A 14765-nucleotide genomic window follows, 5' to 3' on the forward strand; every position below is an offset into this window, starting at 1 on the left:
TGTGGGGCACCTGGTTGGCTGTCAGGGGAACCTGCAACTCTTGATCTCAGGATCATGAGTTTGAGCCCCATATTGGGGGTAGAATTTACTTTAAAAAAAAAAAAAGGGGGGGACCTGGGTGGTGCAGTTGATTAAGTGTTCGACTCTTGGTTTTGGCTCAGGTCATGAGCTCAGGGTCCTGGGATCAAGCCCCATGTGGAGGACTGCATCTGGCTCCACACTTAGAGGGGAGTCTTGAGATTCTCTCTGTCCTTCTCCCTCTGCTCCCTTCCTTGCTCGGGCATGCGCACTTTCTCTAAAATAAATAAATCTTAAAGAAAAAAATGATAGTGTGGAGAAAATGAAGAACAAGAAATAACAGCACTAGGAAACAGCTGATGAAGCTGTGATTGTGCAGCTCCTGCTAATACACCCTTACTTCCTTTGCTATACGTATCACTCAGTCTGTCCCCACAAAGGTCTTATGAGTATTAAAAGGGTAGGATGCACAGATCCTCTTGCTCTACCCACAGTGGCCTTGGTTTCTCTTTCTTAGAATGAAGACTATTTCTTCTTCCATCCTCAGGAATGGCAGACTGGGTAGCAGAAAATGGCTTATTAAGCTAGTTTGAGATGAAATGGGCTTTCCCTAGTAAGAGAGTTTGCCTTTGCCCTCTTCCTTATGTACATTCTTCTCATCAGCTTGGTGGGTGCAGGGGAGGCTGGTCCTGGGTCTTTTAAAGTAAGACTTACTCTCCATGCCCAGTTATGATAGGCCCTAATGCACTGTCCTAATGGATACAGATACCACAGAAGGATTTTCATTCTAATTTCTCTTTTACCACATCCTAATTTGTTTCTCAGTCTACAACAGAAAGATTCAAACAGGCATACTTCTGATAAGCCCACAGAGGGAGCCAAAAAAGCAGGTAAATATTTTTCTTTTCCTAGCACCAACAACTTAATAATTTGCACATGTATATTTGGGGGGGGAACCACCTGAAGACACACTGGGTACTTTATAGACATAATTTTTATTAACATGGTATCCCTGAGAGGCAGATTAAGGTGTAAACATTATTCTGCTTTACAGAAAGGGAGATGGAAACAGGTTGACTTACACACAAGACATCTGGAAGCAGAATTCATAATCTGCTGATACCCCAACCAGTGCTTTTTACACACTATCCATAAATACAATAAAGACAGTAATCTCTCATATTAAAAAACACACATTTAAAAAAACACACTTACTAAACCGTCTCAGATCCTGAGGCACTGCTTTAGACTGGTGTTTCTTCTGTGTTCCTGTCTGCTTAGGCCACATAATTGAGATACCATCTCCTCCTAATAAACATTAGGAGATTCTTTGTAGTAGGGTCCCTCAACACCAGAATACTCATCAGCCTCTCATCTAACACAGCAAGCTATGACTTAGAGAATATTCTATCTCCCCACTCCTCTTTGATATCTCATTCTAGCCCCAGGACTCTGATTAAATGCGAATATGAAACAGCTACGTATCCCAGGACTTGGCCATCTGTTCACATTCCTCTTTCCTCAGACCTGCCCACTGAAGTATCTTTTCAAGATACTAGTTTCTGACCTTTGTCTCCCATAAGAGCTAGTCTCCTAAAATGCTCATTCTTCTTCCCCAGTGCGAGCTGGCTCTTTCATCAATAAGTACAGCACAGTACCTGATTTATTATCGGTGGATGGACCACCAGCTCCTGATCTCCCTCTAGCACTCCATGTTCCAGTTAAGACAGTTCTCTCTCTCGTGCATAGCCTAGATCATATTGTTCCTCAAAGTTTGTGCTGCTCCAGATTTTGTCTAACTTTCCTTACGGTCTGTCCTTTGCCCTCGGCTCCATTTGCATAAAACACCTTGCTCTCCAATTTTCCTATTTCTCACCCACTCAGCACTAGCTTTGTGATTCGTTTTGGAGAGTTCATCCCACCCTAATTTACCCAGTAACCTTCCTTCCTTTGAACAGTTGCTGTTTCATGAAGCCTTCCTGAATAAAGAGAAGAAAATACCTCCCAGATTTTTCTTATAGAAAATTATAATGCATTTTACCTTAACATTTATGCAAAACGTTACTAGATTTCTAGATTTCTCTAAAACTGTTGAAGCTCTACTTGTACATTTATTTATTTGTCCATGTCAGTGTCATCTGTTTTAGACTGTAAGAACAAGGACAGGGTCTGTTTACCTTGTGCTGTACAGGGCTCATCATACTACTATGAATAGATGGGCAATTAATTCATTACTATTTGATTATACAGATCAGAATTACACTTGTGTTTGAAGAGCTTTTAAAAATAGATCCATACAGTTGAATATGTGCACGTGCACGTGTGTGAGTACTGGCAGCTCCAATGACCAAAGATAATCTGTCTTCCTTGCCATTAGGGTAAAGAGCAAAGTGGCCTGTTTCCTAGTCCATGGGTATGTGGCAGTGGTTTCTGTTCGATGCAGGTTAGTATTGAGCACCCATGGGGTGCTGTATAACACTACACTAGGTGTTTGGAGTGTGTAGAATGCAGACAATCCCCTACTGGCAGCTTTAACTGCCTTCTCTTATATCAGCATATCCAGCTGGCTTGCTCTTTGCACTTCTGGACCAGAGGGAGCAGATGAAATTCAGATGACATAGAACAGAAGAAAAAAAATTAAACTAGCTGCTCTAAATGTGTTATTCTATTCCAGATCTTCTAGGACTTAGAAGAAATTAAGAAATCCAGGGATGACACTTCAATATTTATATAAGGTTTACACTGTTTCCCCATATAGAACACCTAGGCTTTTGACAAGATGATTCATAGGGCAGAACCACGATGGATATTAAACTCTCCTTTAAGGTAAATGAAGAGTGTGCACGACCAGTGTCATTCTGAGCACAGGCTTATGTGAACAGGAAAAGCCACTTTCTTGCATTTCCATTATTGTATAAAGAGTTAGACCCACTAAGAAAAGTTTCAGAACTTCTCCCTGAAATGCTGCTGTGATAGGTTTTTCCAGCTGAAATGCAGCTGAATAACAGGATAAATAAATACATGGGATCTACTTACATCCTTTCTATTAAGGGAACAACACAGGTACTGAGAGGTAAAGGTGTTATCTGTCATTTCCAATGAAGGCAAGGAGAGGAACTGAAATCTTCCTTTCATTCTTAAGACGACTACCTTAGGAATTCACAGATCCAGGAAAAACATGGGAACAGAGTGGGGTAAATCTTAGAGTGTTTCCTATGCTGGTTGGGCAGAGAATAGGAGATGGATCTACTATTGGAAGACTTTTTGAAACCATTTCAATGCATTTATCTATTCTTTAAATTCTCAGGGGCTTACTTAGGTGCTGACTGTGACAGAAGTTTTTCTCGTGTATGGATCTCACGGTGCTTATTAAGGGCGGAGCTTTTACTGAAGCACTTGCCACAGTCATGACACCCATAGGGTTTCTCTCCTGTGTGGGTCCTATGATGTGCACGTAAGTCAGAACTCTTACTGAAACTCTTTCCACAGTCAGGACACACATGGGGTCTCTCTCCTGTGTGTATCCTCCGATGTGCACTGAAATGAGAACTATTGTTGAAACTTTTTCCACACTCTTCACATTGATAGGGCTTTTCTCCTGTGTGGGTTCTCTGGTGAATTATAAGGCTTGAGCTCTGATTGAAGCGTTTTCCACACTCACCACATTGATATGGTTTTTCTCCTGTGTGGATTCTCCTGTGGGTGATGAAATTTGAACTGTCACGGAAACTTTTCCCACAGTCAAGACACTTATAAGGTTTCTCTCCAGTGTGGATTCTCCGGTGTCTAATGAGGCGTGCACTCCGACTGAAGCTTTTCCCACAATCAGCACATTTATATGGATTTTCCACTTGATGAGATATCTGATGCATGAGGTGGGAATTCGGACCAAAGCTTTTGCTGTATCTGAGATATTTACAGGGTCTCTCTCCCAGGTAAGGTCTCTGATGATTTAGAACTTTACCTAAACTCTTCTCTGGGAGTGTTTGTTTTCCTCTTCTCTCCCCTGGGGTCTTTGCCCACTGTTGTCCTGATCTACATTCACTCTCACCACCTTTACCCTGAGTAAGATGACGGGAAACTTTCCTTTCAGACCTTGCAAGTAATGTTCTATGTAGTTGTACTTCCTCAGAAATATCTCGTTTTAGGTTCTCTTCATTATCAAATCCAGCCTCAAAACCTGATATAAGAATAGAATTTTAAAGGTTATCCATTTCCTCAATATTATGTGCTGGGGGTAAGGGAAGTATCACATTAGATGATTAAAGATAAAAATTAGGGAGCACTAGATCCCAAATGACTACTACCAATTAGAATTCCACTATTTTTACTCCTCTACTTAGTAACCTAATCACGTGCTTCTCATCTGTTATAGGGGCTGATTAATACATTCTTTGAACTCTTCCTGGATACCCATGATCTTCAGAAAACCCTCTCAGTATACCAAGGAAAACCTACCAGATTTAAGAGAGGTCTAGGAATACCCAGGAAAACTCTGAGAAACTTCTATATCCAAAAAGAGCTATATGAGTCCCCCTCCCTCAAATTCCAATATAGAGAATAAAAACAGGGTAGGAAAATACTTGGTGTCTTTCAAAGAACAGAAGGCCTTCTGAGAGATAAATTTTGCTAGAAAGTATCTCCCTAAAACATTCTCTTTTCCATGGAAAAATAATCATTAAATGTTCCCAAAGCACTACTCTAATGCTCAAGCTAAGCTTTTAATATTCTTCTAAGAACCAAATACCAGGTCTCCCCACGCCCAGGCTATGTGAATTTGCAGACGCTTGGCAAATTTTCAGATGGTTCAGAAAAATCCTGGATCCCAAATTCCCTGGACAACATCTGAGAGCAAAGGAATACTGAGCGTCAGCCTGTTTATGTACCCCTTAAAAACAGTATTTCTATCCAAAAGCCCAGTCTTATAAGATGCCCCCATGAAAGAGAGATTTGTTGGATTCGATGAAATCTCAGAACCTTTAATATGTGAGTGTGTATTGTGAGCCTCCGAAGAGGGTAATTTAGCATTTCCTAAACCTAGAAACCATTTTTAGTGGAAATATTAACACCCCCACAGAACTGATGCTCCATGGAACACCCTTGAAGAATGCAGATCTGAAGAACTTTTCGGAAAGAATGCTATTACTTATTAGGTACTTACTATGTGCTGAAGCACTGTGCTAGGTGCTTCACCATAGTACCTCATTTACATCACCCTCGATGAGGTAGGTCTTAATACGTAAGCAAACTTACAGGGTTAAGTAACTTGCTCTGTGTCACTCAGCTGGCTAATGGACAACAGAGTTCAGATTCATATACATCTATGACTCCAAAATCAGAATTATTCTTCCCACAAGGAGGAAAGCCATAGTGAAGTATTTCTTTTTCTCACAACAGCTAAGATTCAAAGGGTCCATTCCCTAAGAAATCTCAGACTTTTGCCCGGCTGTGGCTGAAGAAAGAGGTTATCGGGTTTTCATAGATGTGAATAAAGCAGACATACAACTGGTATACAAGTTCAAAGTAGAGGAAAAAACATTTAACAAGAAGGAACTTTTAAAATCAACTTCATCCCACTATGGGTATCCCACATGCTACCTGGGAGATGTTAACTTTCATACTCCCTGCTAGGTAAACTGCCTAACAGCTCAGATGTAGAAGAGGGCAAAGTTAGAAAGTTTGCACCCATCAGACAGAAGCTGTAGGATGAGAAGGCAAGTCAGGTGAATAATTTATATCCCCTCTGTGAGCTGCTTTAATAGAAAGGCAACATGGAGAAGAGAGAAGGTGGTCACAAGAAGAATCCATGAGAGCTGGGTGTAGAGACCAGCCTCCTGGTCTTCAGATTGTTGGTTTTTCTCCTAAATCCCACTGCCTCCCCTTTGCTACTTAAACCTCAAAAAGTAAAAGGATCTTACCACTGGGGCTCTGGAATAAGACTGGAGCACGGGTCATGACAACCCCCAGAGGTACCTCAGTGTCCTCTTCATCATCCTCAGAATCTTCTTCTATGGTCTCTTCTGCCACCTCAGCTTGCTTCTCAGCTTCGGTCTCACTGGTCTCCTGGATGGGGCAAGAGGCTGTCTCTTCTTCCTGGCTGTCACTGGGCGGGGCAACAGCCCTGGCACTCACCAAAGCATCCATCTCTTCAAAGAAGGGACAGGTTTCTGGTGCTTGGCCATTCTTGACTTTCCGATAGCTGGTTTGTAGGCTTTTAAACTTGGTCCGACACTGCTCTGGTGTCCTTAAGAATCCATATTCCCATAACCGCTCAGCCACTGCTCCATACAACTGGCTGTTGCGGTGACAGTTCCGGAGGGCTTCGTAGAACTGAGTCTCACTAAGAATTGCAAGGTAAGTCTTTGTCTCTTCATAGCCCCAGTGTACACCTGCCACCAGAAGAGAAATTTCAGCACCACTTAATCCAGGGCTTCACAGCCTCAATTACTCAGTCCTATCAAGTGCATGATGAAAAACCACCTAAGCTTGGGCTCCTAGGTGAAAAAAATACTTCCTGTTTCCAAAATCTATACAAACTCATTATAGAATGTTTTGCTTCTCTATATCCCATAGCAATTTCACAGGGACTTGATTCCTATGTTCTCTTTAGCCATTAAAAAAAAAAAAAGCGTTTCCACCAGATCACTGAAACAGTCATTACATATACTGAGTCAAGAGTACAGGATGTGGGGCGCCTGGGTGGCACAGCAGTTAAGCGTCTGCCTTCGGCTCAGGGCGTGATCCCGGTGTTCTGGGATCGAATCCCACATCAGGCTCCTCCGCTATGAGCCTGCTTCTCCCGCTCCCCCTGCTTGTGTTCCCTCTCTCGCTGGCTGTCTCTATCTCTGTTGAATAAATAAATAAAATCTTAAAAAAAAAAAAAGCACAGGATGCATTTCCCCATTCTTCTAGTAGTTTCTCTGGAATTTTGATCCTAACTAGAAAATAACTGGTCAGGGGAATAAGACCCAGTCAATCACTGTCATGAGTTATCCCTAACTTCTCTGATCACTCTTTTTCCATCAGCTGTACTTCCTTATGAATTAAGTTTTCCAAAGCGTGACTCAAGACCCCAAGGAACAGTCTCTTTCAGAATCACACTGTTGCCCAATCCCTATTATGGCCCTTCTTCATTTGCCACAATCTCAAAAAAGCAAGCCCAGTAATAGCAAAGACCTGAAGGGTACAAGGTAAGGACCTGATAGTCATGCACCTTATCCTAAGGAGTGAAGGACTGGTGGAAGCCAGAAAGAGGAAGGAAGCAGAGCAGTATCTCCTGGCCTGAGCCCGTACTAGTGGTGCAGGCCTCCCTTGGGCAGTACTTCAGTATGATTACAGACCCTGCTCCTTGTAAAGCCCCCAAGGTAGAGGGAAAGGAGATTCAGAGTCTTCCTCCCACTTGACTGCCAGCTGGAGATGATGCTGCTTCCATCATCCTCCACTCACTGCAGGTAAAGGAGTTGGAGAAAGAATCGGAAGACAGAGAAAAAGCAGTGGAAAAAGATGAAAAGAACAGGTAATGAAAATAATAGCAGCTAGCATATGTGCCATGTCTGTGATTTACCTGCATTTATAACAGTGACAAAATGAGAGAATGAAAGAAAAAAAAACAGATATTGAGAAAGGAAAAAGTAGAAGACAGAAAGACAAGAAGCCTAGAACAGAACTGAAGTAACAACACCCATATAATAAAAAATGAAAGGAAAAGATCACTGTTCACAGTGAAACTGCAACTTCAGAGATGTAGTCCTGCTGTCATGCCCCATTCTACAGGTGAGGAAACAGCTCTGAAATGGTCAGGTAACTATCCAAGGTCACCCAGGTGATTAGTGTTCAAGATTAGAAACAAAGCCCCGACTCATATTTTGGTGTTCTTTCTGTAACAACATGGTTATACAAATTATATCAACAGTATTAAATAATACTTAAAAAACAGTTCCATGGGCAAATAATATTTCAACAAAGTGTTAAACAAGATTTCTTACTATGTGTGTTGCGAATCTCCTAGAGGAGTCTTAGAAAATGTTTCCCCAGCTTTGGGCAGTCCTTCACTATGCTATGCTAAGTGAAAAGGAACACAAAATAAACTGACATTGAGGACTGGGGAAATAAAAGATGAAGCACCAGTTTGTATAAGGTGCTCAATAAATACTTTCCTTAAACATAGTATAGTGCCAGGTTTTTCTCAGCAGTTAGTGATTTTATAATCAGGAAAAAATATTTTAATAAATGGAAGGACTGATATTCTTTTAAAGAACTCTCTAGAATTTTCTTTTCTTTTTTTTTTTTTTAAAGATTTTATTTATTTATTCGACAGAGATAGAGACAGCCAGCGAGAGAGGGAACACAAGCAGGTGGAGTGGGAGAGGAAGAAGCAGGCTCACAGCAGAGGAGCCTGATGTGGGGCTCGATCCCAGAATGCTGGGATCACGCCCTGAGCCGAAGGCAGACGCTTAACCGCTGTGCCACCCAGGCGCCCCTCTCTAGAATTTTCTGAATGTACTTCTTTAAAATATCTAAAATTACTCCCTACTTACTATTATCTAATTTTCCCACCAAAGAGAATGAAATATACATAGAACTGAGAAGTGCCTCTTGTTCTCTTTAAGTGACAAAGCTGACAGGCAACATTAAACTTCCTGACTGCACATGCAGTCTCCTAATTCCTCAAATCTAATCCCAGAACCCCAAAAAGAAAAGCTTCTTACCACTTGGGCTTCGAAAAAGAACAGGTGCAGTTGAGTTGTCGGGGTCTTGGGGGGTGGCCTCCTGGCCCATTTCATCACTGTCAGACTCTTCAGCCATACCCTCTTCTGCTTCCTCATGCTGCCAGCCCCCTTGCCCTAGCTCCTCAGTCTCGGCATCACTGCCTACTAGGCCAGAGTGAGAGGCTGCCTCTTCCAAGCCATTACTGGGCAAGGCGATGACCTGGGCACTCATCAGGGCCTCCATCTCTTCAAAGAAGGGGCAGGTCTCAGGTGGGTGACCACTCTTGACTTTCCTATAGCTCTTCTGGAGACCTTTGAACTTGGTCCGACATTGTTCCAGGGTCCGAAGGAAGCCATACTCCCGGAGCCGCTCAGCCACAGCCCCATACACTTGGCTGTTTCGATGACAGTTTCGGAGAGCCTCATAAAACTCAGTCTGACTGAGAATTGCAAGGAGAGTTCTGGTCTCTTCATAGCCCCAGTGCACACCTGCTACCTTCTCATCCTCAAAGCCCCAGTGATCCTGGTCCACCCAGCTTCTTCTCTCTCTCTTGGGTGGTAACAGATCAGCATGCATTTGTCTATCTCCTGTGTGACTGCCTCTTGGGAGTTCCTTCTCTTTGGACCCCAGATCAGGGATCCATGGCTCTCCTTGCTTCAACCTGGAGACCACACCGGATTTAGGAAATGGAAAGCCTGCTTGCAGGGAAGCAAACAAAGGATATCATAATTTGGATTGATCATAAAAACATCTCTGAGTTCAGACCTGCCTTTTTTTGAATCCAAGAGGCTTATAAAGAAAGTGTCTAAGAAAGTGTTTTCAGAAAGTTCAATGGGTTGGAGAAAGTGGGGAAAATACATAAAACCTCAAAAAAGATTTTCCAGAGCAGGGTGACAAGAGAGGAAAAGGTTCTGTTTGTGTGTTCAGAGCAAATAACTTCTGTTCCATGTTGCTCCCTAGCTCTCCTCACCAGTTACAGGTCTTGGCACTGCTGGGAACAGTCACCTCCCGTCTCCTATAAGTTCTCCACTTGGCGCTAGGGAATTAAACTCAAAGTGGTTTCAAGGGGGAAACTTCAGTTCATCTATTTCCTTCACACTGTCACCAAGTTCTAAAGGTTTTTCCCATAGTATGTCCTGCTCTGTTCCTCATGCCGTCATCCAGATCTAGACCCTGTATCCTCTCACAGCCGGATAAATGCAGCGGTCGCTGTCCCTACCTAACTCCAGGCTCTTGCTTCCTCAGCTCAAACACTATACTGCTGAACCTTAACCTGAGTGCCTACCATGCACTGTCCATTCATATCAGACTCCCCTTCAGAACACAGCATACTGTTATTCATCACTCTGTGCCTTTCCTTTAAGTCCCTCCTATCCAAATTTAACCCATTCTATGAGAAGTCGTATTTGCCAAAGCCACCTTATAAAGCCTTCCCTACTGCCCTCCCTCATCTCTCACTCTGCCAAACCCCTATTGTACTCACACAAATTGAGTAAAAGTCATTGTTTGGCACAGTTTCAACACAGTTCAGTTCAGCACATATTTGCTTCCAATCACACCCTAAGCTCTTTGAGAACAGGCACCTTTACTTATTGCAGAGTAATATTATAAACTTATTGCAAGGCATTGGAATACACGGTAGGTGTTCAAAAAAATGATTAATTCTGCAAGTCTCTCGGGTAGAGGAGTTGCATCTGGATTACTAAACAGACACCATTGCAAATGGCTGAGAAGCCTAGCTTCTTGGATGATAAGATCAGAATTCAAAACAACTTCAACAAGTTAAAGAAATGATCAAAAAAACCCAAACAAACAGATAATATGGAGTTCAACTGAGTACAAAGAAGAAAAACAAGTTCTACAAAATCAAGTACAACAATAAGCACTAGGCACAAAGACAATGGGGAAAGTGGTAAGAGTCCTGGGAGTTACCAAGTAAACAATAATCACCAAATAATTAGTTGAGCTCTACTGAAAGAAAATGTAGTGAAATTCTGATGTAAAATTCCTACTCTGCCTCTACCTACCAGACCTTCGCTGGAATAATATAATTTAGTTCTCCACGATTAACATGATATTTGGAAGACTTCACTTCCAAAGGAGAATAACAAAAACTTAGTAGGTCTAAAGAATGGAGCTTCTGGGGAAGAGCTTAAAGAAACAAATATAGTTCAATTTGGAGAAGGAAAACGACTGAAAGGAGGCTGTGCCTTCAAGTATACAAAAGAATTTTTATTTAGAAAATACTGACCTAGTATCATCATTACCAAGAGGAAATAAAATAGTTCCAATTCTGATAAAAACTAGGAAGCCATCCTCTGGCAGACTTGTCAAAAGAGGAAATAAGAATACTACATCAGAGGGCTAAACTACATACCTTCAGGATGCCTCCAACAACTGCATACTCTATAATTTCAACTCATTTCCTGAAATCCCACTCCCACTCACTATTCCCAACCCTACTTCCCAATTTAGAATGGCATACTATCTTCCCATACGAATCTACTCCTCACCGCTCCTTTGAAAAGGTCTGAGCTTCTCCTTTGGGTTCATCTGCTCCTGTGGTCCCAGGTCTGGGCTCCTTGCCCTCTCTTTCTTGGTTACACCCCTGGGCTGGGGTTCCACTGACTCCTGCCGAACACTTAATAACTCTCGTGATGATTTCAGGGGTGTCATCTTCTCCAAGCGCACTTCCTGCCCCTTCACAGAGACTGTGACCTAGAAACAACCCCCATTAATTGTCACTGCAAGGTTATAATGAGGGGCATTCCCAGAGGAGATTATTTAATACCCCAAAAGAGTTCATCCTTTTAGGATTTGGCTAGGTTTGGCAGGGGAAGGGGTTTAAGAGTAAACAAGGGTCTTTCTTATTCCATTAGCTTAGAGCAGCTGGAACTCCAGAAAGAAAAGTTCAAAATAGTAAACCCACCTACAAGCTAAAAAATAATGCCCCTTTCTTCCCTCTTAAGTAAAAAACTGTTAAGAGTATGAATAACTCATTATGACAAGGTAGCAAAGGTACACCCAGGTAGCATCTCCAGATAAGCTCTATCTGAAAAAGTTACCTGTTCCAGGACCAGAAGTATAAGCATCAACAAAGGAGGTTGTGCCCCTCTTTAAACCTGTATATACCTTCATATTATCCTTGCCCCTTCCCAGTCACAGACTTCTGAATTCCCCCTCCCTTCTCACCGAACGTCCAGGTCTTCCAGGCTCTCTTTCTAAATCTTCCACCAGAGCCACTGCCTCCTCTCCACTTTCTGGACATTGCTCCTGTACCCAATTCTGGATCTCCCCAGGTAAGATGGTCAGGAACTGCTCTAGCACCAACAATTCTACAATTTGCTCCTTGGTGCGCACCTCCGGCCTTAGCCAACGACAGCAAAGTTCCCAGAGTTGGCTGAAAGCCTCCCGGGGCCCAGCTACCTCCTGGTAGTGAAATCTCCTGAAGCGCTGTCGGAATGTCTCAGAGTTAGTGCCATTCCCTCTCAGAGTGGGTTTGGCCATCATTCACAGCAGAAAGCAGCTCCCCTCCACTTAAGGGTTCGAGGGCTTACACCTATTTTCCCATGTCCTTGGAGAATCACCTGCAGATGAGTCAACTGTAAGAAGAGTTTCCTCCTAGGGTAGAGAGAGATGGCACTATCAGAAGAAATACACTCATATGTCTAAAGTCTTGCCAAGAGCTGGCCTGACTTCCCATATACTCCACGTGGCCATCTGAGGTAGCACCAACTTTAGGACAGCAAGCCAAAACAGCATGAAGGAGAGATCTTTCAAAAGCTACCATTTCTGGGTGACTTCCAAGGCAGCCCGGGGAAGCAGCAAAGAATAAAGTATTGTCTGCTTTCTTCCACCTCCCCCCAAACCTGATCCCATTTAGCTCCCCTGACCAATGTTACATAGTGAGTTTGAACCATATGGGAGACCTGGAGCTTGAGAGGATCTAAAGGCAAGTCACCATCCTGCTGAAGGCACCAAAAAGCCTCTGTCCAGCGGGTCGCAACTGTTCTCCCCCAGTACCTCCGCAGTCCTTCCGGAGGCCCTTTACATCCTCCCGGTCCCCTCAGACTACACAACTACCAATTCCCACCCGGGACAAAAATCAAGTACTGAATACTGGGTCTTTTCCCACAAAGCGTTAAGTAACCCCTCATTAACTATTCGGGAACTACTGACGGGAAACCTCCCGCATTGGGAGGATTGGTTTTGGTTCCTGAAGCGAGGGCCGGCCGGTAGGCGTGGGGAGTTACACTGAGTTGGTGGCGAGAGGGAGTCCGAGGGGGCAGTAGTAATGGGTCTCCTGAGGATGGGTTCGGTTGCTGGCCAGGGGCTCCGGGTGCTGCGGGGTTCGCGGGAGCGGGACTCGGCTCAAGGAGCGGCGGGTGCGGGATTCCGGCCTCTTTGTCTTCGGTCCCTCCGGCCAGGTCACTCTCGGAGCCGTCGTGCGGTCCCTCCAGAGGCCTCCGACCGAGCTAAGGCGCCCTGAGAGCACCCTCCGGCCACCCCTGGGAGCGTCTTCTTCTCGGGGTTGCCCCTCAACCCACTCGCATCTCTGCCCCCGGGCCAGCCTCACCCTCTTAGGGTCGGGCCCCAGGCCCGGCTCTTCGGCCTCCCAGTCCAGCTCTCAAACCGGAAGTCCGAGCGGGCGACTCGGGCACTGAGGGCGCATGCGCAAGGGCAACTACAGAGACTCCTCCAGCAGAGCCGCGGCAGGAGCGAGTGAGTGGGCCCAGGCGAGCGCGGCACACTTCCGGGACGTGGGGCGCCTATCCCGTAATATTTCCCCTCCGCTCTTCCCGCAGCAGTTGTCTTGCCGCTTGGGATTCAGGACGAACCGCCTGTCCCAGAGGCCTTGTCGAGAAGGCAGCATTAGTCTCCGCGGTCCCCTGGAGGGGCGTTGGAGGAGGGGGCGGTGCAAATAGGGACTCGAGGTCCGCCGTGGGAATGATCCACGAACTGCTCTTGGCTCTGAGCGGGTACCCAGGGTCCATTTTCACGTGGAACAAGCGGAGTGGCCTCCAGGTACCGTCTAGCTCAGCGCGGGAACTCGGGAGCGCAGAATGGGCGGGCCAGCGCCAGTGCCCGGGGGAGGAGTCTGCGGGGTCGAAGGGCGGGGCTTCCAGGCGCTGAGGTGTTCGCGGGGCGAGTCCCTGGGCTGGTAACCGGGGAAGTGCCTGAGGGGCGTCGGCGCGCTGGATCTCACCTCGAGAGGCTGGGCCGGGGCCGGCTAACTGTAGGAGGACGCCGGAGGGTGCGGGGAGGAGGAGGGAGCACGCGACCCTGCCTAAGGTTGAGGTATCTAAGCGAGAGTTGCTGGGGAACTGGATGTTCAAGTGAAGGAGGCGCTTTCACCAGTTTTCACGCACGCACTGCTTTAAAGTGAGCTTTGAAAGCTAGTCCAAATACGTAGCGCTTAACACACTGTATGGGGTCAGCCAGTTTTGTTGACTGAAAAACGAAGGAGTGTTTCCCTCATTACTCCTTTCCCAGGAAATTTCTGCACTAGGAGAATTTGGAAGGCGATTTTCATGTAACCAGGAATGTATACGGAGGAAGGGTTAGGTACTATATGCATTATCTCTTTTAATCTTCACAGTCACCTACCTCCACTTCACGGATTAACTCCCTGTACCTGGTAGCTAGTCATTAGTGAGCTTCGTCCTGAACACCAGGTGTGCTTGGCTCCAGTATGTGAACCATTCTTTTCTACTTCTGCTTTCAGTAATATTATCCAATCCTCTCAATAACTTAGTAACTTAGGTATTGTTAGCCCCAGTTTACAAAAGAGCAAACTGAAGCTCAGAGAAATTCATGGTGACTAGGCCTGGTAATGACAAGATTTGAATCTAGCTCTGATCACAAAGTCATGCCAATTCTAAACCAAGCAACAGATTCTTCGTTATAGAGAACAAACTGTTGGTTACCAGAGGGGAGGGGCGTGGAGGAACGGGTGAAATAGGTGATGGAGGTTAAGGGGTGCACTTCTTGTGATGAGCACTGGGTGTTGTATGGATGTGTTGAATCACTGTATTATC

At 44.8% G+C, this 14765-nt stretch overlaps 2 protein-coding genes across 8 annotated transcripts in view; one reads left to right on the plus strand and one right to left on the minus strand.

Annotated features, from left to right (window-relative positions):
* Nucleotides 1–994: 994 nt before the first annotated feature.
* ZSCAN29 (zinc finger and SCAN domain containing 29) lies at nt 995–13371 on the minus strand. 5 transcript variants are annotated; one of them, XM_045771936.2, is made up of 6 exons: nt 12981–13371; nt 11920–12348; nt 11241–11445; nt 8727–9422; nt 5937–6407; nt 995–4198 (listed from the first exon to the last, which is right to left on the minus strand). In XM_045771936.2, the coding sequence occupies exons 2-6, from the start codon at nt 12235–12237 to the stop codon at nt 3330–3332; spliced, it is 2559 nt and encodes an 852-aa protein (XP_045627892.2). In that variant the 5' UTR covers nt 12238–12348; nt 12981–13371; the 3' UTR covers nt 995–3329. The 5 variants fall into 5 exon arrangements, with proteins under 5 accessions (XP_045627892.2, XP_045627882.2, XP_045627900.2 ...); XM_045771926.2 differs by having other exon boundaries at nt 12907–13371; XM_045771944.2 differs by having other exon boundaries at nt 13304–13367.
* Nucleotides 13372–13435: 64 nt separating this feature from the next.
* Nucleotides 13436–14765, plus strand: part of TUBGCP4 (tubulin gamma complex component 4) — a 34385-nt gene continuing 33055 nt past the window's right edge. The window contains exon 1 of one of the 3 annotated variants that reach the window (XR_015723190.1): nt 13436–13752. Coding sequence is in view for 2 of the 3 variants with exons in the window: in XM_087859241.1 (XP_087715367.1) it covers nt 13675–13752 (78 nt within the window). In the remaining variant the exon portion in view is untranslated. The remainder of the gene's footprint in view (nt 13753–14765) is intronic. The other 2 variants (XM_087859241.1, XM_045771956.2) reach the window with 2 other exon arrangements.

The sequence above is a fragment of the Ursus americanus genome, chromosome 36 (assembly GCF_024610735.1).
Source record: "Ursus americanus isolate L20-20 chromosome 36, mUrsAme1.1.p, whole genome shotgun sequence".
Classification (NCBI taxonomy): domain Eukaryota; kingdom Metazoa; phylum Chordata; class Mammalia; order Carnivora; family Ursidae; genus Ursus; species Ursus americanus.

What these genes read in the sequence shown, in the direction of transcription:
- ZSCAN29 (XM_045771936.2), bottom strand. Translation starts at nt 12,237, where the DNA reads ATGATGGCCAAACCCACTCTGAGAGGGAATGGCACTAACTCTGAGACA. An exon ending in CTGGAAGACCTGGACGTTCG is followed by an intron (nt 11,446 to 11,919) that starts GTGAGAAGGGAG and finishes GGTTGTTTCTAG; the next exon opens with GTCACAGTCTCTGTGAAGGG. An exon ending in TCTTTTTCGAAGCCCAAGTG is followed by an intron (nt 6,408 to 8,726) that starts GTAAGAAGCTTT and finishes TTCTGGTGGCAG; the next exon opens with GTGTACACTGGGGCTATGAA.